This window comes from Lissotriton vulgaris, chromosome 2_1, assembly GCF_964263255.1.
Source record: "Lissotriton vulgaris chromosome 2_1, aLisVul1.2, whole genome shotgun sequence".
Lineage (NCBI taxonomy): Eukaryota > Metazoa > Chordata > Amphibia > Caudata > Salamandridae > Lissotriton > Lissotriton vulgaris.
In genome coordinates this window covers 1,810,778,925-1,810,801,395 of record NC_141687.1, presented here as the reverse complement: position 1 = coordinate 1,810,801,395, position 22,471 = coordinate 1,810,778,925, and the positions used below count along the sequence as shown (strand labels likewise).

Here is a 22,471-nt window from a genome sequence, read left to right as displayed (position 1 = left end):
TGCAGAGACCACACATGACCGCCTTAGAGGTGTCCCACTCCACCCCTCTATCCAATGCTTAGTCATCATTAAGTTTAAAGTACTGGAGAATGTGCATACCCATAGTCTTACTCAACACATAGTCTTGGAATGCGTGCGTGGGCAGCCTCCAACTCAATGTCACAAGTAGAGGGCTGTGGTCCAATAACATACAACGCAAATATTCAGCTGTTCATACAAAGGGGAGCATCTCAGGGTTACACAGAAGGAGATCAATTCTCATGTGGAGCTGATGGACAGGAGAAAAACAATTGTATTCTCACGCAAGAGGATTTAGTGAGCTGCAGATATCCTGAAGTTTACTATGCATCAGCAAATCTGCAACGGAATGCTCAGTCCTGATCACCTGCATGACTCGGAGCCGGGGACTAAAGCTATCCATATGGATGTTATGCACACAGTTAAACTCCCCCGCCAAAGACTTGGGGCATGTAAATTGGGAAGCAGTGCCGGTGAGAGGGTCTCCAGAAAATGAGATTGGTCCATGTTAGGTGGATAGAGTGCCACAAAAGCAACTGCCCCTCAACTACCAATGCTGCCCCTCTGAGTCCACTCTCTGACACACAATCTGAAAGGATAGTGTGTGTGCCACTCAGATCAACATCCCTGCGCATACGCTAAGTAAACAGTACCCGCCACCTGACCCCTCCAGTGGCACTGCAAGCACAGTTACTCCACTGATGTCCTTTGTGTTTCCCAGAGGTATGCAATATAAATGTGCTTGTGCCCCCGGTAGGAATACATTTGATGCTGTCGCACAGGAGGCCTCATCCTCCACACATTCCAGGATAAAAAAATTGCAAATTGGGGAGAATCATCAATAGCTCTTGTTGCCATCAGTGGATTGCCAAAGTGCACCCTTCCCCATAGCCCACCCCACCCAACCACCCACAACTCCTCAACCCATCTCCCTCCATCAATATGTAAATTGATACTTGTATAGCGCACTACTCACCCGCAAGGGTCTCAAGGCGCTTGTACGAATACCGCTGTGGAACCCATCCTGGCTTTCCCTGTGAGGCGTCCACTCCTGGGCACCCCCAAGGTGGAGGCCAGGCATCCATAGCGTTGTGGGGGCCGTTGTGGAGATTAAGCAAGCTATTGCCCAGAGTTGCAGAGTAGGACTCCATGATTGGAATAGGCACCGAGGCGAGAATCATTAGGTCCGTGGAATTTTGAGCACAAGACCCGCCTTGGCGGGGAATTGAACCCTGGTCCCGGGCTAGACCTCTGCATCAGGGTCTGCCGCTCTAATCATTGAGCCACACTTCTCCACTTACACTTTGTTCAAAGATGAGAAAGTGCATTAAAACAAGTACAAATACAGGAACATCAGACCCAACTTCACTCCCCAAGTCAAAGCAGAAACAAGCCTCTGACCAAGAACAAACCATAACAGAGCACAAGTCTAACAAAGTCAGCCAAGGTTGAGGTGGCAAAAGTTCCAGTTGTTAGCCTGGCAGGGGCTGCTCTTGGCAGAGTCTCAGGCAAGTTGAGTCACCAAGCTCTCTGAGGGGAAGTAGGCTTCAAAGGTAATTTCCCTGCACCTGGGTGCTCAAAGCAGCAGCTCCGCACTGCCCTCAGCTCGGCAGTAGTTGCGACCTCCGGGCCAAGGGAGGAAAAGCCAATCCCGACCCGCTCAGGCCCCAAAAGCAGCATTGGCCTCAGCTCCAGTGCATCAAAGAGTATCGCTGCATGCAAACACCTCAACCCACCATCATAGCCTGTTCTCCAATGCCTGGCTGGGGGACAAGGAAACCCGCACGAGTGACCTGAAGGGGTCTTCGATGGAGCAGAATGCTGTAAGGTGGGTGAGGCTCGTGGAGCTCGTTCATCGCAAGTCCATCCTGTCCGCCATCTTGGTCTCACCCCTTTTTAATGTATCTTAATTGTCATTTTTTCAACATACAAACAATACACATTGCCTTCACATGTGCCCTTACCTTCCAGCACCCACCATGTTCCATGTTTCAGTTATTACGCCTATTACATATTAATAGCCATCCTTGTTTCTACCAGCTATTGGGAGCAGCTTTAGGATGGTGCGACCAGTGCAGCCACACCTGGCGCGGACTCGAGTTGCGATGTGTTTCGAAATAACTTAAGGGTTTAATAGGACTGCTTTAGTGTTTCATGTGCATCCAGGGTTAATATGCCTGCTGCAAAGAACTTGAACCATGCAGATCACAGAGCTTTATTTTATGTGGATGGCTCAGTGGGGTTACAGCTTTTGTCACAGAGATCCTTATGTTACTTGCAGTTCATAGGTTACAATGGACTGATTTAAAACATGCATGATTCATTGGCTCTGTATAATGTGTATGTGATGTAAAGTACTCTGACACCCTACACTGGTAAGAATAGCACTTTAAAACAAATGAAATGCATGTGAGAGGGTCGCTATGGAAAGACTATTCGTACTGTCAGAGGGTGGCAGAGAGTGAATCCATGGAGAAGGAAGCCCATTGGGGGGGTGCGCCAAGAAGATTATTGCACCAGGCACCACTAATGCTAAAGCCAGCACAGCCTGATACACTTGCATTTCAACATAGGAGATGCAGCCTTGCCCATCGAGCTGTTGCTTCTGCTACCTAGGCATCGAGGTTTAAATTCTGATCTGAGCTCTGGACTCAGAGTTTTGTGATTCTGGGTAAATCATTCCTAAAATATGTGGAAAGGTGGCTCTGTAATCCCTACTTGATGTACAAATCACATAATTTACAGTAATCCATTGCATCACAGCTAGATTTGTGCTCTACCAATTGATGTACTTGGCCCTGTTTGCAGGAAGATCCCTTGACTTTTTGCCTTCACCTTCCTGTTTTACTGACTTCGTTTTTGGTGGCTTTAGGACTCTACGCAGCTTACCACTGCTAACTAGTGCTGAAGGGCTTGTGATCTCTCCTTAAAACATGCTAAGTTTACACCCAATCGGCCTATTTAATTTAACCCCTCCCATGCTGATGACGAGCTGAGCTCGTCATCAGCCACGGTGCTCGTGTGCTGATGACGAGCTGAGCTCGTCATGGGCATTAGAACGCTCGACGCTGGGATAATTCCCCTGCTGTGCTGAGCGTTCTAAGGAAACAGGTGTGGCCGTGACGAGCTCAGCTCGTCATGAGCACAGGAGCACCGGGGCGCTGTGCGCACCCCCCCCGCCCCCCAGCACAGCAGGAAAATTACCCCAGCAGCCAAGGGGTTAATTGCAAGTCACTAGTAAAGTGATAATACATGTGCCCAGGGCCTGTAAATTAAATGCTACTAGTGGACTTGCAGAACTGATTGTGCCACCCATTTAAGTAGCTTTGAACTGCCAAGTCAACCTGGTAAAATAAACCTTTTGCCAGGTCCAAACCTTCCTTTTTAATACAGATAAGTTGCCCCTAGGGTATGCCCTGCGTGACCCAGAGGGCAGGGTGCAGTGTATTTTAAAAGCTGGACATGTACTTTTAAGTTTACCATGTCATGTTAGTGAAAAACTCCTATATTCGATTTTCAGTACTACAATACTTACTTCTCCCACAGGATAACATTGGAGCTACCTTATTACATTTAATAAGCTGTAACTTCTAATTGGGAGCTGGTGGACCGGTCGAGTTAGGTGTCTAAAGAATTGTAACTAAAAGCCCTCTTGATTGGCAAAGTCAGATTTTTAATAAAAAATCTGAAAATTTCACTTTTAGAAATTTAGCATTTTCTTGTACTAACCGTTTGGCGCCTGCAGCCTGATCCTGGGTCTCATGCCTAGGTCTAACTGAAAGTTGGTTTCTGCATATTGCTCCCAGACAGTGAGACAAAGGTAGGTGTTGGCAGGATAGGCTACTCTGAGTTAATGTGAGGAGGAGCTGTCACCTACCACATTTGCACATCCCAAAGACTCTGCTTGAGCACTCTCACAAAGGGGTTGTCACTTGTCGTTTGAGACCCCAGACACGCTGGGTCCAGGACAGGGAGGAAGGGGATGCTTGGGAAGTGAAATCCTTTAGAAGCTTCCTCCACTTCAAAGTGGGCACTAGTTATAAATGTTGAACCTCAGACCCCAACTCTTAAGTATACTTAAGGACCTGTGGGCTCTGCTAGGAAAAAGGACTGCACTGCTTCTGAAAGGACTGCCACTCTGCTTGCCTGCTGCTCTGAAGGACTTATGCCCTGATGTGGTTATCTGCCTCCCTCCTGCCTAGGGTAGAAGGACTGGACATGCATTGCTAACCCACGAGCCCAGAGTGACTCCAAGCGCTGGTTGGTTGGCCTCCTGATCGGAAGCCTCAGGGACATGATAGGCTTCCAACAACGTTGAACCCAAACCTATTCTCTCCCATCTGTGAGTCCTGCCTTCCCAAGGGGTGCCATCGCTGTCCTGGACCCGTGGAAGTGGGCCTGAAGGTGTTCTGCCAGCCCATTAGTGAATCCAGTTGAACCGATGCATCTCCTCTGTTATGCGGGTCATCCTTTGCTACTCGATGTATCCCCCTTGGGACTGATGCATCTTCTCTGCCGTATGGACTTGCCTGACACAAGGACTTAGCATTGCCCATTATAGCCTATGAGATGCATTGCCGCTCCATGCAAGGACATCACCTCACCCAATGCAGCCTCCTTGGAACCCCCACTGCTAACACATCTCTGCTCAAGGACAACACCTCACAGCTCCCCGGAAAAGTCACTGCATGATGCATCTCCACCGTCCCTGGACCATGCATTGCTTCTGCAATGTGGTGCGTCTTCGACTTGGGACTCTGCATATCTTCGCAACCAGGATTTAAGGTACTCTTGTTCATCGGGCCTAACTGGGTACATGTAGCCAGCCCTCCCTCCATTGCGGCCGGCCTGAACTTGTGACTGAGAACCACAGCTTCAGATTTGTGCTTTTTGGTGCTATATTCACTGAAATCTTTAAAATATCCAATTCTACTGATTGGATTTTTGTCGTCTTGGTTTAAAATGAACTCTATTTTTCCAAATTGGTGAGGGATTTTTCTTGTGTTGTATTTCACATTAATACTGTTGGTAGTGCTGGATGAATACTCTATACGTTGCCTCTAAGTTAAGCACGACTGCTCTATACCAAGCTACCAGAGGGTGAAGCACAGGTAATTTGGGGTTTGCCTGTGACCTCACCTTGTCAAGGATTGCTGCTTGAGTAGGGTTTCACCCCCTCAACCATTAACCCAATTTCTCACACCAATACATATATTTCGACTTCATTCCCTTTATTCATAATCTTGTATTACATTAGCATTGATATCACAGTACTTCGGAATAAAGCTGATGATACTTAATATAATAACAGTAAAATGGCTAAAATAATGCGCAAGATAATACTTTAAATGATCATTATGCTTACATTGCTACTTTCTCTCATGTGATGATAGCAACAGTGGACATCATCATAACCATCATCTTGACGTTTTACTTGCTTGTCAGGAAAGTGGCATGGACTCTTAGAGGCCAGAATTTCACACTGCAAGTTGCAGTTTCGCAATAAAGACATGTTGCCTTTGCCTCTCCCACAGGACTTTCCCCATCCGAGGGTTCCAGATTTACGATGGGCCACTTCGACTGCTAAAATGCACCTTCCGGAAATTCACCCCCAATGCTGAGAGGCCCTCTAGTGCCATTGGTTTCTTCATGAAGAACTCGTGGCAAGTCACACCCCAGAATAACATCTCCGAGGTCAAGATGGAGCGAAATGTAAGTTTGGAGAAAAACGCCCAATGACGAGCACAGTTTGCCCCAACCATGAACTCTGTGGCCTTCACAGTGTTCCTTATACAGACGTCGGGATACTGTGGAATGTCTGGTTGCTGCAGGGTTTTTGCTAATGTTCTCTACGGTTTATTTACAGATGTCCCGGCAGTGCCTTTGTTTGTGGTTTTCAGAAATACATTTGCGCATGTCTCCTCAGTGTGTTTGTTTATGACTTTCTGTATTTGATGATGTCAGTACAGTATTCGTCTGCGTGGATGTTTCTATAGTGCGTTTACTGGTGGCTCTCTGCATTTTGTATTTCTTTTGCTGGTGTCTTGATGGTGTGTTTGGCAAAGTCTTTGCTGATGTGGCAGCAGTTTAGTTGCCAATGTGTTCCTGCAAAGTGTTTGGTTCACTGTATCTGTCTAGCATTTATTGATACCTGTGTGTTTGCTGAAGACTCTGTATTGTGCTTCTGATAACTCTGCGATGTACCTATTGTTATCTCCATGCAGCTTATTGATGACGGATCTTGTTTGCTGATTAGTTTCTGTGCATTTAATATTGGTGCTGCCTCTCCTGTTTCCCTGTCTGAGTCTCTGTAGTGGTTACTGGTATGTTATGGATAAGCTGTATTTATGGGTTTTTTCTGTATTTCATTTGCTCGTATCTTTCTATTTGTTGATGTCGATTAAATAAAACTACACCATTCAACCCTATTTCCTACCTACTCCCCATACAGCTGCTGTACTTTAGTTCTAAAGTGATCGTTAGGTGTCTTTCAGTTCTCTAAAACTCTTCAACGTTTGTTTTCTCAGCAGTGTATCTACTGATGAGTCTTTGCATCGTGGATATTACTATTTCTTAGAGTGAGTTAGTGGATAATTCTCTGCAACATACCGTCTAATAATTCTCTTTGGTGTATTTGTTGATATCTTTCTTAGCTTTTTTTATATCACCATGTGGTCTTTCTTGATGTTGTTTGCAATGCTTGTTAAGGCTCTACAGCCTGTATGTTGGCACCTTTCTGTTCTGTGTAACACCTCTCCCCGATCAGGCTTGTTGACATTTTCTTGCAATGTATTAGTTGATAGTTTTGCACTGTTTTGTTGATGTTTCTTGTGGCATATATTTATGTCTCTGCAGTGTTTGTTTTGATGATATTCTAGAATGTTTTTGTTGAGGTTCCCCTGTAACTTGCTTGCTGGTGTCTTTCTGTAGTGTCTGTATGTGTTTTGATGTCAGGCTCTATTCGTTGTTGGTGTGTTATCACAATGTGTTATGTCTCCTGCAGCAGTATGGTGATGGATGTTTATCTGGAATGTGTTTGCTGAACTTTCATAGCAATGATTTTTTACCTTTCTAAATTGTGTTTCCCTCCACTTTCCTCTGCATCGCTTGCTGATGTAGTTCTGCAATGCTAACCCCTTGTCCCATTTCCCGCAGGTGGGACTAAAGGTATTTTTTGGAAAGCCTGGACAGTGGTTTGGAGACAATAACAACGATGGTGACAAAGTGGCTATATTCCATGACCTCGATGGGTCATTGACAGGCTATGCCGACACCTTCATAGGTCGAGCGGATAACTTCTTGATCCAAAATCCTGGCTGTCTCACGGTGCCCCGGTGGAACGCTGTGATATGTACTGGCAAATATGCACAGGTGAGGTTATGAGAATCTTACAAATGTTATTTGGGTTGTTAGGGGGGAGAACAAGTAAAAACGGGATTAGTAGCGGACATTTTAACCAGCGCTGGCAAGGGAGGAAGTGATCCAGTTATTGTAATGACTGACCCAACTGGTGGTGTATTGTATTTTAATTGTATTTATGTAGTGCTTTTTAATAATCACCATGCTACCGTGGGAACTCAGTGTTAGTGGTTGATCAGATGGTTATTGTTGACTATTTAGATTGGTTTTGTGCTCTCAAGGAGCCGTTGCTTGTACGTGCTCCAGTTTCTCTGTGGTAGATTAAATCAATAAAGAGTTAGGTGTGTTCTTTAGTTGGGCTATTTTAGCCAATGCAGAATTACTATATGGGTTAGAGAGAATTAAGTTTTATTAGGATGCAAGGATATGGTTTCATAGAAAAGAGGTTTTGTTCTATGAAGTGAAGTGTGGGTTTAAGCAGAGGTGCAAGCAGAGGTATAGCCAGAAAACATGAATACTTCCCACCTGGACCTACATCCAGAATGGCTGTGAATGAGCAAGTCAATTTTTCCGTATAAGGGCTATCCTTCCATCCCGCCTCTAGCTTTCCTCTGTTCTCTCCCATCTTCCACCGCTCCCTTGCTCTAATCTCACCTTTGTTTCTCTCCTTTCCTCTTTCCAGTGTCTTAATTCTCGTTTTGTCTCACTTTCCTCCCATTGCCCTCCTCTTCCTCCTCTTGTTGCCTTTCTCGTCTTTTGTCCTCACATCTCTTGTCTCCATACTTCTTTTACCTCTTTAACAACTTCCCCTCACTCTTCTCTTGTCTCCTCTGATCTTTTTTTTCTTCTCCAATTACACACATTCTGTTAGTTTCTATCACCACGTCTCATCCATCTCCCAGACCTGCCAACTCACATGGTGCCATAGTGTAACACATGATATCGGCTCCCATCGCATGGTCACACAGTGAAAGGCCGATATCACATGGCTGCAGGGAATTTGAGATGAAAACCACTGTAAATAGTGGATTTCCAGCTTGTTTTCTGAGGATTTGAACTGCTGAAGTCTATTAAGGGGTGTGAAAACACCCCAGGACATCAGCACCAGCCTCAGCAAGCTTTTTTGGGGAGGAGGGGTGGGGGCTAAACTGCCTTCTAGGTACTTCTCGGCACGAGACCCCACCCCCTCCTCACATGGTGATATTTTTGTTCAAGTTGACAGATCTGCTCTCTCTACTCCATTTATTTCTTCCCCACGTTTGCCCTTCTAACTCTCCTCTCCATTTGCAATTCATCTCCCTCTCATCTCTACTACTGTCTCTTTCCTCCCCTCTCACGCCTTTCCTTTTTTCTCCCTCTCTGTCTTTCCCCCTCTGTCACTTCCTTTCTTGCTCCTGGACAGTTGTCATAACATGAATAAATAGTTTTTAGTTAGTACGAGTTCTTTAAAGAGGCTGCTGAGTGGTAGCAATTAAAGGAAAATTGCAATAATGTTAGCCTCCGGTCTTGATATAATATCAATAATTTAGGTCGACAGTACCCAGATGTGTGCTAATAATTTTACAAAAATGGACAACATTTTTTAACATGTAACAAAAGCAAACTATTGGTCAAAAACTGCACGTTTGGTGTTTTCATTCATAAATGGCAAGATTAGTATAAAGTGACATGGTTTAAAAAATAGTTTTTACAATTAGAACTGGTGTTCCAATGCTTTTTCCACTGAGCGAAATACGTTCTGGTTTATAAAAAAATGTCTGGCTTGGTTCCTGCTGTCTCCAAAGTCTTATGGAGTTTAATTTTCGATTCTTATTGTCAGTTATTATGTTTTAATTAAGGCAAGGTACATTTTATTTAGAATAGAAATAGAGTGAGATTACAGGAAATGCAGGCAAGACACTCCAACAGAAGCATGTCATGAAAGGATGCTACGGAGAGAATTGCAGCTGCATGCTTGCTCCTCTGTTAGACATAGATTCTAGCGGAAGAGAATAAAGGTGAAAGGTGTACTGGTGATGGATGCTGGGAATAAGTCTGACTGGGCAGAGCTCCATTTCACTTGAAAGCTTACTCGTAGTGGCTATTTCTGTTACCCTAGATCAGACTCTATAGCGCCAAGACACCCCCTGGGCATGAGCTGCGCTTTATAAATTATATTTACATTACATTAAATAACATGTCACTGTCTCTAGCATGAGATGGAGCAGCCTTTCGGGGCCCACTGGGGGTTGTACTTCTATCCAAGCAGGCCAGCATAAAGAGGCCTGTGTACTACAAACCCCATAAAGATTAGTCAGCACAACAAGCAAACTGAACTGGAGCTGCCTGTCACACTGACAAGCTCCACTCATTGCCTTTCTCTATGCCCAGGGCCAGGTTGGAGCTAGTGCCTCTGCTCAAGCTGGTGGAACGAGGGGCTCACAACGCCACTGGGTACAAGAATAAGGCAGACAGGCATGCAGCTTAGAATAGCTTTACTCAGTGGGAGAAGACATGCCAAAGATGGAACATATAGAGAGTGTCATTCAACTGAAATAAAGGAGGGGAATCAATTGAAAGTTTTAAGTCAAGGTCAATTTGTCATCCAGGGTTGTAGGAAAATATTGGTAGGAGAACGTTTTTTGAGTTAGCATGTAATCAGAAAATGTCACACAGTGGAGAGAAACAGTTGTCTTCCAGCCTTTTGCTTAACACTGTTCTGAGTGCAGTGCAGATTTGCTTCTCAGGGTTCTTCTGCCACCATTTAGCTCCATGGATCTTCCCATAAGCTTTAAATCTGCCCCCTTTTCATGTAACACAACCCTTACCCAGCCATGCTGTGTTGCCCCCTGTCACTGCAGCTACTTGCCCACCATCGTCTCCTACAACCCTTTTACTCTCTCGAACATTACTGTCCCTCAATTCCTGTCACTTCACAGCCCAGTACTACCTCTCTCTAGTGTCCTTACCTGGCAGACGCGATAGTCAGAGAACTGTAGGGTTATTCCCTTTGTACGTAACCTGTGAAGATCAGAAACTCACAACTCATCCCATCTGGAGTGGAACTGCATTTGTTATATGTGATATGTACATATGAACTGAACAGCTATGAATTATAAATGAGTGGGGTGATGGGAATCCTTCTGCTAGGCTGTAAACTGATTAATATAGAACAGAAGAGACCTATGAAGAAGGCAGCTGGCATCTAGGACGTGCATTGTGATGAATAAAAGGTTGACACACTATATTTGTATTTTTGTCTGCTGTATACATGTAGCATTGTAACCTGGAGAAATATGACCTTTTTGCTGGGCTGTGTGACTGGTGGCTTTGTATGCGCTTTGTTTTCCGTCAGGTGGTACAACTTGTTTGTCGGTTGTCCACTGAATTAAGTGTTGTTAGACGTTTTGGAGCTGATGTATGTGTGATCCTACTGCTGAACTGATTTGTAGAGAGATAAATTCCATCTTTTGGGTTTTGTTGTTTAATGTGTTAACTAGAATGTGGATCTTGTTTGAGATTGAGGTTTGTCTGTGAATATAGCAACATCTGTAAGACCTGAGGTATCCAACTCTTAGAGGGCATTTCTTAAAGCAATCCCCTTACGGCAGTCGGTGTCTGCCATAAAAAAGTGGAATCCAAACGTCCTGCGTTTCCCTCCATGGTACGGGTATTTATTGCTAAGACTGGCATGTCAAATGTAATCGATCTTACCTGCTGATTTTCTATTACCAGTGCTTTAAATGTGCCGTTACTCACCGGTCCTGAGTACCGGCACTTCCGAATTTCCTTGCTGTCAGTACCGGCACTTCTCTTGAGCCAGAGAGAGTACCGGTACCCTGATCAGCTGGCACGGCAGGGGCAGGTTAGGCATCTGCTCCAGCTCAGGGCAGTCACTGTTGAAGACTCCAGCAGCGCCCACTTGAATGTCCCAAGTCTTCAGGGTGCTGAGAGGGTTTACATCAGGCTGTGATTAACAGGACAGGGCCTAGACAGAACCTGCACTGTTGATCAGATGTGCAAAGACAATTCGGCTGAAAGTGATTTCGCAACCACCCCACCCCCCAACTCTCCATTAGGTGAGTGAAATGGGCTGGGGGTGCCAGACAGTCATCCAGTCCCATTTAGTGTATTGCATTGGCCCTACTAAAGCATGTGGCAGTGCAATACAATCCTCGACCCTCATCAAAGACGTTTTTCTTTTCATCTTTATGTGTAGCATAAGAGCTGCTTCCCTTTGTGTGGCTGCAAACAGTAATTGCTGCATTTACAAGATAACAGGGACTGACCATGGTACTGACAATGGGTGTGAATTTAGCCCTGCCTATAGGGCAATGCACAGCAGGGAATGCTGGAACACTCCAGGAATTAGCACCCTTGACAACTGTTGATCAGTGCTTAATTTGTGCCGGTGCTTTCCGGTGCTTAGCACCGGCACTTATTTCTCAGGGCCGGGTCTATCCTCAATATTGACTCATTTACGTTCACACGAGTCTTCCCGGTAAAAGCCGTCAAATATTTCAAATGGGATGCTGCACGTACGTGTGCTTTATTATGAGCACATTCCGCCTCTCTGGGGAGGATCTGCTGAGAGCACACAGGGCAGGGAGCAGTGCCTACCCATGCTCCTGCTTAAGGCAACATACATCGTTCTCTCCGCCTGTAATCACGTCCTGTCCCTCCTGCCTAAAAGAAGCCGCGAAGCCTCCAGGGAAGTTCAGCCTTCTCGAAACTGCACCTCCCCCCACTCTCTAAATTCCGCCCGCATCTCCGCTTCCGTTTCCTGCCCTTGTTCTGACTTCACCTGAATAACGGCAAACTGCGTGCATTTTCCTTTATGGAGGGAACATTCTAAAATATTAAAAATACAGTGGCTCTGGCCTGCTCCTGCCACAGTGCCACGGGACTACCTTTACAAGCCCATGGAGCAACCACTGTAATAAGCAAAGGGTTGAGGCAGAGCGCTCGTGCTTCTCTGGGTGGCAGAGGGCCCCTCGCCCCTGGGCTCCGTGTGTCTCGTCACTGAGAGCAGCATGGCCCAGGGGCGTAACACAGGCCCACGCAGTCCCCGCAGTGCGGGGGGGCCTCGGGCCCCCAAGCTCCAGGGGGGGCCCTTAGCAGAGTACTCCGGACGGAGAGCCAGGGCCGTATCCAGGACACTAGGCAGCTTGTGCAGAATAATTACAACGCTTTAAATTAAAATGTGCACAATGTAAAAAGAAAATATTCAACCTTTGAAATGCAGCCTTACTAAAGAAAAATAACCTCTGCAATGAGGCCCCTTCGAAAACACAGCAGTTGTTGTGTTGCTGATAGCAGGCTGCGGACAGGAAGGTGGTTTGTCCAGGGTATGACCTCTGAGAGAGGTGGAGGCAGATAGATCACGTGCATGAAAAGTTTAGTTAACTCCCCTCAGCATTGTCTCTGCATGCATGCTGGGAGTCTGACCTGACTAGAGAAAAAGAGCGGGCATATCCAAAGAGGGACGGAAAGTCTCTCCCTTTACCTGTAGCCTGAATCTTTCCGACACAGGAAATGGAACGGAATCTTTCCCCAGACTTGACATCCTCTTTAAAACTGTGGTGTGGGTAAGTTTTGCATTTCTTTCACATATGCACTCTCTGGCAGAAAGGGAACCACTGGACAACTTTCCTGATATATTGCAATGAGCAGTAAATACATCAAAAGTAATGTTTGAAATGCATAGTTAGTCCTGCAGGCGCATGCCAGAAATCCTTCCATGTTATAGTTTTGAGCGCTAATGTACATTTTAAATAACAACAATCGACTTCACTGTCTGGATGATAACTGCAATTGGTGTTTTAATGTATTCCCAAAACATCAGCTATTACTTTCACACTTCAGAATTGATGCTTGCACACTTATAAATGGTGCCAGTGGGCCCTATTATGTGTAACACAATCAACCACTCAAACTTTTAATCCAATCGCACTTTGAATTTCTGTTTTACCACAAAAATCATGCCTGTGAACATCAGTTCATGTAAGATAGTTACAGGAAATCAAGGACAGCTCTAAAGCCTGCTACATGACCTAATGCTCCTTGGTAGATTTGCACACCTGTCCCTTCTAGCAGTATGTACATGTTTTGTGAAGGAGTCTTGAAATGATGATTGCTTCCTGTCTCTCTATTTTGTAAATGTTAGTGAGGTTTGCACAGTTGTCATCTAGGGTATTTATTTTGTAAAGTGAGTTTCAGCAACTGAAAAACCTGAGGTAGTGCGCTCTACAGATATGCATGATATAACATTTACTTCCAGTGACTTACCTGTTTTAAGACCTGCTGCCCATGCTGCTCGTGTTTTGTGCAAGTTTTTCACTCATCTCCTACCATTCTCTACCTATATTGTGAGGGAGCGTTCTCCTGCTACTTCATATAACTATGTGAAGGACACTTGCACAACTCCTTTCTGTGATGCACCATGTTGTGGAAGAGATGCCTGCCCAACTAATTTCCATGGATCAGCTGCTTTTCCTAGGAGTAATTTTTAGGGTCCAGCCTGCGAGAGCATGCGCTTCGCTTACGAGACACTCTTGTCTAGAGAAAAGGGCTTGGAGCCTGCCAGTTTCTTACCATTTGGCTTGTGTGGCGCTCTTCCTTACAGCCTAGTAATTCATCACTGCATGCCTAACATAATTTCTGTTCATCGCTGTGGAGCAGGGACCAAGCTCTGATTGATTCAACTTAATCAGTGTCTGTTGCTGCTCCTACCTGATTGAGGTACTGTTATTTTCTTTTTAACTTTTAGTGCCCTTCAAACAGACGGCGTATGACTGGCAAAAAAATACCCAGCAGGACAAATAAAATGGCAAAAGTTTAATTTGTATAGTTAACTTTATTTTATTTTGGCAAGTCTTCTTTTCTCACTTTGCACTCATGTTTTATATTATTTTTGATCATGGGCGCTATTCTCAAATAATTGGGATTATGTTATTGCAAAGCGACATCCTTTCTTATGTGAAATTTCTGAAATGATGCTTTAACACAATCGTGCAAGTCACCCAAAACCACCCCACTCAAATCCGCCCCACTCAATTCAATCCACACCAGACCAATCCAATCCAATCACTCACCCCAATCCAAACCACTCACCCCAATCAAATCCACTCCATACCTCCACACTCCAATCCACCCAACCAGTCCCACTCTAGTCTGCCCCACTCCAATCCAAAACAATCAGCCCCACTGCAATCTGCCCTATTCCAGTCCCAAACAATCTGCCCCACTGCAATCTGCCCTATTCCAGCCCCAAACAATCTGCCCCACTTCAATCCAAAACAATCTGCCCCACTCCAACTGCCCAACTCCAGTCCAAACCACCTCACCCCAATCCACCCACTCCAAACCAATTCACCCCACTTTAATCTGAAACAATATTTCCCACTCCAATCTGCCCCAATCCAAAACAATCTGACCCTCTCCAATTTGCTCACTCTAAGCTGCCCCACTCCGATCCAAAACATTCTCCTTCATTCCAATGTGCCCCACTCCAATCCAAAACAATCTGCCCTACTCCAATCCAAAACAATCTGTCCCACTCTACCCCAAAACAATCCAACCCACTCCAAAACAATCAAACCCACTCCAATCCAACCCACTCCAATCTACCCTATCCCAACCTGCCCCACTCCAACCCAAATCAATCTGCCCCACTCAATCCAAAACAATCTGTCCTAATCCAATTCAAAACAATCTGTCCTAATCCAATTCAAAACAATCTGTCCTAATCCAATTCAAAACATCTGTCCTAATCCAATTCAAAACATCTGTCCTAATCCAATTCAAACAATCTGCCCTCTCCAATCCAAACAGTCTGCCCTACTTCAATCCAAACAGTCTGCCCCACTCCAATCCAAAACAATCTGTCCCAGTCCAATCCACCCACTACAATCCAAAACAATATTCCCTACTCCAATTGTCCCTACTCCAGTCTGCCCCACTCCAGTCTGCCCCACTCCAGTCTGCCCCACTCCAATTCAAAATAGACAGCCCCACTTTAAACCACCCAACTCAAAACTAAAACAATTTGCCCACTATAGTCCGCCCACTCCAATCTTCCCTACTCTAATTTTCCCCACTCCAATCCAATCCACCTCACCCCAATCCACCCACTCCATCCCAATTCACCACACTCTAATCCACCCAATCCCCACACTCCAATCCACTCCACACCAATCCAGCCTAGTCAAATCTACTCCAATCCAATTCACCTTATCCCCATCCAAGCCACCCCACTCTAATCCAGTCCGCTCCGATTCACTCCACTCCACTCCAAAACAATTTGCCCCAGTCCAATCCATCCCACTCTTGTCCAAAACAATTTACCCTACTCCAATCTGCTCCACTCCATTCCACCCCAATCCCAAACAGATTGCCCCACCAGTCTGCCCCACTCCAATCCAAAACAATCAGCCTACTCCAATCTGCCCCAATCCAAAACAATCCGCCCCACTCCATTCTGCCCCACTCCAATCCAAAACAGTCTCCTTCATTCCAATCTTCCCCACTCCAATCCAAAACAATTTGTCCCACTCAATCCAAAACAATTTGCCCCACTTCAAAACAATCTTTCCCACTCCAATCCATTCCACACAAATCCCAAACAATCTACCCTATTCCAATCTACCCCACTCCAATCTAAAATAATCTGTCCCAATCCTAAACAGTTTTTCCCACCAGTCTTCCCCACTCCAATCCAAAACAATGTGCCCCACTCCAATCCAAAACAATGTGCCCCACTTCACTCCAAACAATCTGCCCCACTCCAATCCAAAACAATCTGCCCCACCCTAATCAGCCCCACTCAATTCCAAACAATATGCCCCACTCCAATCAGCCCCACTCCAATGGGCCCTACTCCAATCCAAAACAATTTGACATCAATGACAGGAGCTCTGAGTCCCACTTCTTGCAGTTTAGGGACAGGAGAAGTTGACTTTAACACCAGCCAAGGGTCTGTGTATAATTAAATTGATTAACTATTGCATGATCACCATTTGTGAATGCTTTGCACTTGAAAATGAAGCCATTTACCTATGTACGAGTACCAGTCTGGCTTCAGATCATGCTGTAGCTAGGAGACTACTACCTTACACGTCGTAAACCATGCCCTCCAGATGAATGTTACCACTGCCTCCTGATATTTCAGGACCTCTCTCCTTCCTTTGACACACCGATGATACACTGCTTTACTTGAAAGTCTCCTCTACTTCTAACATCCAGTGCCTCAAACACTGCCTGCATACCATGCAAACCTGGATGCCCAGCCCCTAGCAGAAGCTCAACCCCACCAAGATAGAATTTCTGTTGTTTGAAAAAGCACCCACACACAGTGTGCAATTTCAAATCTTGCATACTGTACATTTCCCCTACAAATACTACTTTGGAAAGAATACACGTATTGTGCACAGCTTTATGTTTCGTCATAGCTGAGGGCCAGGCCCCTCTAAAAATATCATTCTGGCTACGGGCCTGCGGAGAGCTCCTGATTTTGTCCAGAGGGGCCCCCTCCACATACCTTGCAGGGGGGCCCCCTCAAGTTTCGTTACGCCACTGGCATGGCCCCACCACGCTGTACTCCGACCTGTGGGCCCTTTCCCTGTCATCGAATCGCACAATGAAGACTCGAGCGTTAAGATAACACCAGCCTCAGAGAGCATCAAAGAGCAGGACGAGCTGGGTGAGTCCGCCCCCTCCACGTCTCCAAATGACGGACCCCCAGCATGTGTGCTAACCTGATTATACCCCCTTAGTTAGTAGAAATTATAATTGTTTTATGAAAATGCCTGTTTGTTTAATAATAACCCCCTCCCATTGCCGTCTCAGGCCTCCCTCTGCATTTTTAAGCACTTGCAACCTGTGGAGCTTCTCCTATTAGGGGTTGGGTTAAACAGTGTCTTGTTTCTTTTGCTATTCATAAGAAGTCGTACTGCTGTGGATGAGTATTTTTGAGTAGGCACGTGTGGGCCTGCGAGTGTCCTCACTTAATTACTGTCTGTCTCGGCCAGCAGACACTGGATAATGCTCCTTCGCTCTGTTGCCTCACGTAGCAGTCATGAGTGACCTAATCATCAAAGCTACATGCCAGGATTTACTGTTCTGGAGGCTTGACTCGAGTTCAGTGACGACAGCTGGTGCAGCAGGCACCATTAGCTTGAGGGACAGTCCGTCCCCCAAAGAGCCACATTCGTGGCTGAGGTATTACCAAAGAACCAGCCATTTGAACCAGTTTAAAACCTCAGCAATATAGTGAGTAATTCTGTATTAACTACAGTGCAAACCTCATTACAAATGCAAAATCAGCTATTGGCCTTTTAGTACAGGGAATTTGCAGCACTTTCTAGGTCGTTTGTATACCTTCTCACTGCTCAGAAGTGGATAGTTATTGATATTTCTCTTTACATGGACTTATTTCCTTGGTCACATTTAGGAGAAACTGTTACTGAAGGTGGCACACATTTTGAACTACAATGCCGCTCAAATGCAATTCATCTTTGGAAATACCACATATAAACAATCTGAAAAGTTGTCAGCTGGGTGTAATTTCTAATATTTATATGCTTCCCTCTTTATTGTTCGATTTTGCTTGCGAGAGAGTGTCACTCATAGTCGTTGAATGTCACTCATAATTAAACAGAAATTCTGAAAATGTCACACATAACCAATCTGAAACCTTGGCAGCTATGTCCACATCGCTCATTGGCGGCACCCTCTGTTACTAATTGCTCTCGCTGCTCTTCCTGGCACTGGAGGGCCTCAGAGCTGAACATCCCCAAGCCAGGTGCTGCTTCCTTTCCCTGCGGCCTGTGGTACGAGAATCAGCTTGACGCTGGAGGCCATTGAGGGCTGCTACCAATTGTGAGTGCTGAGGTTTCAGGGCGGGGGGGGGACGGCAAGGTGACAGGAAGCAGAGCATGTCTGTACTATGAAGCAGGAGCGATTGGTTCGTCAAACTGATTCCTCATAGATTTCATCATATTTTTTCATACTGCTACCTTACAGAACACTGTTCTACTTCGTTGTACATTAGATCTGCTCCATGGGTGGGTTTGAAAAACATTATTCTAATCTTGTTGTTCTGAAAAGTGGAAATTCATGGCCTCTGAATTGGAGCTGTCTAGGGAAAAAAATAACTACATAGACTATTTTTTCTAAATGCAAAAGCTGTGAGGTAGGTAAATTATGGCACAATTCCAGGTATGCTAATTTAATGATATTTTTTAAAGACACACTCTTTCTCTGCTTCTGCTGGCGCCCATTCCCCAGCATGCTGACCATACACTAAGTTATTTGAGATGACCATCTCTCCCATGTCCATAACCTGTGTTTCCAGGAGACCAGAACTGGTGTCCAGTGTCCGGGGGAGCTTGTACATTTTAATAGCTTCCAACTGTTTGCCTTAAACTGTGTGAAACTTTGACTTCTTTCTTGGAACCCATCCTCTTCATTGCACCAGCACCCTTCCCTTCTGTGGCGGTCTTCTTCTCTCGAGCTCTGTATTCTCTCTGGCAGAATACCACTGGGGTTGACCTGGGCGGACTAGCCGTCCCAACATTACTATGATTGAGCACTTTGCTGTATGGGCATTGGATATATTCATGTATGCCTATTGAGCTTGCCATAGTACCTGTGGAACTGAGGGCTGCTGCACATGATCCCATAGTATCACCTTTTTGAGTCTGAGCATGAAGCGTTCTGCCGTTCTATTGGCTGAAGGCCATCATGGAGGTATCCTTTTCTGCTGATTTCTATGCCATGTAAAAGTTATCAAATTTGTGACCTCTGAAAGACAATTGTTAAATTACATAGTGCTTTGAATTCCTCATGCTAAGATAATGGCAACTGGTATGGGAATCTTTCACTGCTCTGGTCGGTATTTTTGCCGTGATGATTGATATTTGTCTCTAATGCCCAAGAGGCAAAGAAGTGATTGAAGTTATTTCCAATGGACCTCTTAATTACTAACATCTGCAGTGGGTCTAGTTTGGAGTCACATCTTTTACACTGACAGGGAAGACATTCTTCCAAGCCTCTCCTCTTTCAGGTCCTCTGTATGTGGGACCCACATCTTCCATAATGTCTCCAGTTGACACCACGGTCAGAGCAGTCTAATGAGGCATGACTGTATAATGTAGCTAGCTAGATGTTGTTCAGTTCTAGGTTTGTGTATAATGACACCATTATACTGCTATACTATTAGCCGTTATTGTTTAGGTCTGGTCATAAGTCTTGATTTTGGGTTCCCACAAATAGTGAAAAATGCTTGTACGTCTCTCATGAGCCGGAATCTAAGAACATTTGCCCATGGAGGTAAACTGTGGTATTTCAGTGCTGAGAGTGTCCTTTTTGTTTGTTAAACTCATGCCAGCACATGAGATAGCCTCCTGAGGGTAAGCTGTGCCCCCATAGTGTGGAGCTGAGATGACCACTGGTCCCTGTAGGCTACTGTTCTTCATAATCTTTACGTTTCCACCTTAATGTAGCTCACAATGTGGCTGCCAATTTGAAGAAATGTCCTTTAACAACTGACCTCTTTAGTCTGCTCTTCTTTGATCCTGGGTTTGACACACTCGGTTCATGGTCTTTCCATGTGAGGCTGATTTCTTGTAGTCCCTTCATACTTTTCAGAGGTTTTTATCATCATGTTTTTCGCAAGTGTTGCAAAAAACTGTTTTTCATCAGTGAACTCTTTAATTATAAGACAAAATACACATTGAATTGTCTCTTCAGTTATTTGTCGGCAGACGCTTCCTCTGCTTAATTGCTTATATCAAAAATACCCCATGTGTCATTAATGTAAGTAAGTACTGATTATTTTCAAGCAGCTGTAGTTGACCATATCACTTTTAGTTATGGAGCACTGATAAGACTGAAGAAGTATTGATGTTGTTGATGTTTAGCCTTTTGTTGATCTTACATTTTATGTTTTTTTTAATTGCTGTACATCAGCACAGACTCAGATAGTTCAAATCAAGATGATTGGTGAACGCAAAGGTGTCACATTCAACACTTTAAGAATATTAGGTCTCATTTGTTCATTCAGTTCGACTTTCTGTCTCTTCTGCAGGTAGAACATCAGTTTCCGGTCACTCTGTATCTTATAAAGAATCGACTATTTTATCTGAAGCTATTCTTTAAAAAAAAGCACCTTTTTTCCAAGACCATGGCATAAACTTGTGAATTAACCTACATGCCAAGATGCTGCTATCTAACCCATAGATAATGTGTACTAATCCAATTTTCTCAAATATAACTAAAGCCGGTATCTCGCATTTCAGAGCATGTATGAGTACTGTTGTCCAAACATACTAGTATTGTACCACTTTCTTAAGGCAAACAATGCACTTCAACGGCATAGCAGCTGCAAAGGGTTTAGATTAAGGATGATTTTGTAGGTGATTTGAACCTAGTCAGCGTCAGCATGTTACCAATGATCTGCGTCTGAACTCTTAAAGGATGGAACACAGATGAGTAAGAAAGGCAATGCCGAAATGTGACATTAGCTGCTCACACTATGTATGCTGTAAAAGGCACTGTGCATAGGCCTAGGAGAATAGAGGGCATCCTTCTTTTAAAACACTTCTCCTAATGAAGGCAACATTACACCCCTTGGCTCAGCTGATCCATGAGGGTTTGTCCCTTACCATGGCAGCATGTTTGATACTTTCCCGCTCCACATCTCTTGTTGTTTGAGGTGATATTACCTAATTATTGTGTCCAGTGGGCACTGGACAATAGCACCGCATTTTTCGTCTGTAGGTGTTTAAACTATGGTGTCAGCCAGACATGCTGCACAGATGCTGAACAAGTTCATAGAGTAGACGGCCAGGGAGTAGTAGGGATTAAAAACAACAGATCGATTTGGTATGAGACAAACACAGAACATCTTGGGTAGCTTAGGAAAATGTCAGAATGTATGCAAGATCTGTGTGGTGTTGGAATGGGCTGGTAACTCCTGGGCGATACTTATTGCTGAGCATGTCTGGCTTCCTAGTTGAATTTTCCTCTCTGTGTCTTCACCACCCTAGAAGGTTGCTTGTGTATATGTTTTATTTACTTAATTGTTTAAAACAGTTTAAACATTAGGCCTGAACAGGTAACTGTGCCCTCTGCTCCCTTTCCGACCTTTGACACTACTAGCTGACTTTAAAACAGGTATTCTTAAAATAGTGCATGTGCCATCTAAATATGAGTCTGCCTTGAGAAACCACTTCAACTTTTCAGACAAGGTCAGGCGGTACAGAATCTTTCTCTATGTTAATCTTGTCAGCAGAAATGTTTAAAAGCTTAACATTTGCAGAAGCTCATGCAGCAAACATATCTTTAATGACCCTAAAAAGTTAGCTCTGCATTTTCGCATCGATTGGCCTTCGGATTGCAATGCGTGGCTGGCCTAAAATTTGCATTCAAAAACAGCAATTAATGTTATGATAGGAAACACACAAAAAATGTACAAAATGAAACCTGCCATGCTTTAAGGAACGTTTTGTTTGTGTCATGGTATTTGCACAAGTGCATCTCTAACTGGATGCTAGAAAGGGCCAGTGTCCCATCTATGTCTAATAGTGGCCGAGAGGCATTTTTCATCCTCTAATGTTTTTGTTGTGCAGTTCTGATACATATTATAGTATTTGTCATATAGGGTGTGTGCCTTTGTTATGGCCTAACAACACTGTCCAGTGTGGTATTTGCAGAATTGTCCTGCCTGGGGATTCAGTCACTTCTTATATGATGGAGAGGGCCGAGTGCACCTGAGAAGGGCCCTGGGACATCCAGTCAGAAGCTGGGAAGAGCTTGAGACCAAAACAGAGAATGCATTGTAATGTACACTGTGGTAGTGCTGGGGGACAGAAAGGAGCATTGCTGATTCCATGTCAAGGGAAGAGGATGTGACATAATGGTCACATCTGCCCACTTTGGAATGTGGGATCCAGGTCCAGCTTCGAGTCTCTGGGTCGGCTCAACATCCCGTGATTCTGGGAAAATCACGTCATCTGCCCATGCCTATCAAGCAATTGAATGTGTCCTAGTGTAACGTAACTTGTGCTCATGTAAACCGTTATAATAATCTGCAAACAAAAAAGGGTGAATAGGA

General features: G+C 44.7%; 2 protein-coding genes across 3 annotated transcripts in view; both read left to right on the top strand.

Annotated features, from left to right (window-relative positions):
• CEMIP (cell migration inducing hyaluronidase 1) overlaps positions 1-22,471 on the top strand; it is an 857,787-nt gene that overhangs the window by 113,749 nt on the left and 721,567 nt on the right. The window lies entirely within an intron of this gene.
• LOC147733310 (cell surface hyaluronidase-like) overlaps positions 1-22,471 on the top strand; it is a 561,460-nt gene that overhangs the window by 295,316 nt on the left and 243,673 nt on the right. For both annotated transcript variants that reach the window (XR_015308517.1, XM_086957873.1), the window contains exons 16-17: positions 5,553-5,730; positions 7,174-7,389. Coding sequence is in view for 1 of the 2 variants with exons in the window: in XM_086957873.1 (XP_086813999.1) it covers positions 5,553-5,730; positions 7,174-7,389 (394 nt within the window). In the remaining variant the exon portion in view is untranslated. The remainder of the gene's footprint in view (positions 1-5,552; positions 5,731-7,173; positions 7,390-22,471) is intronic.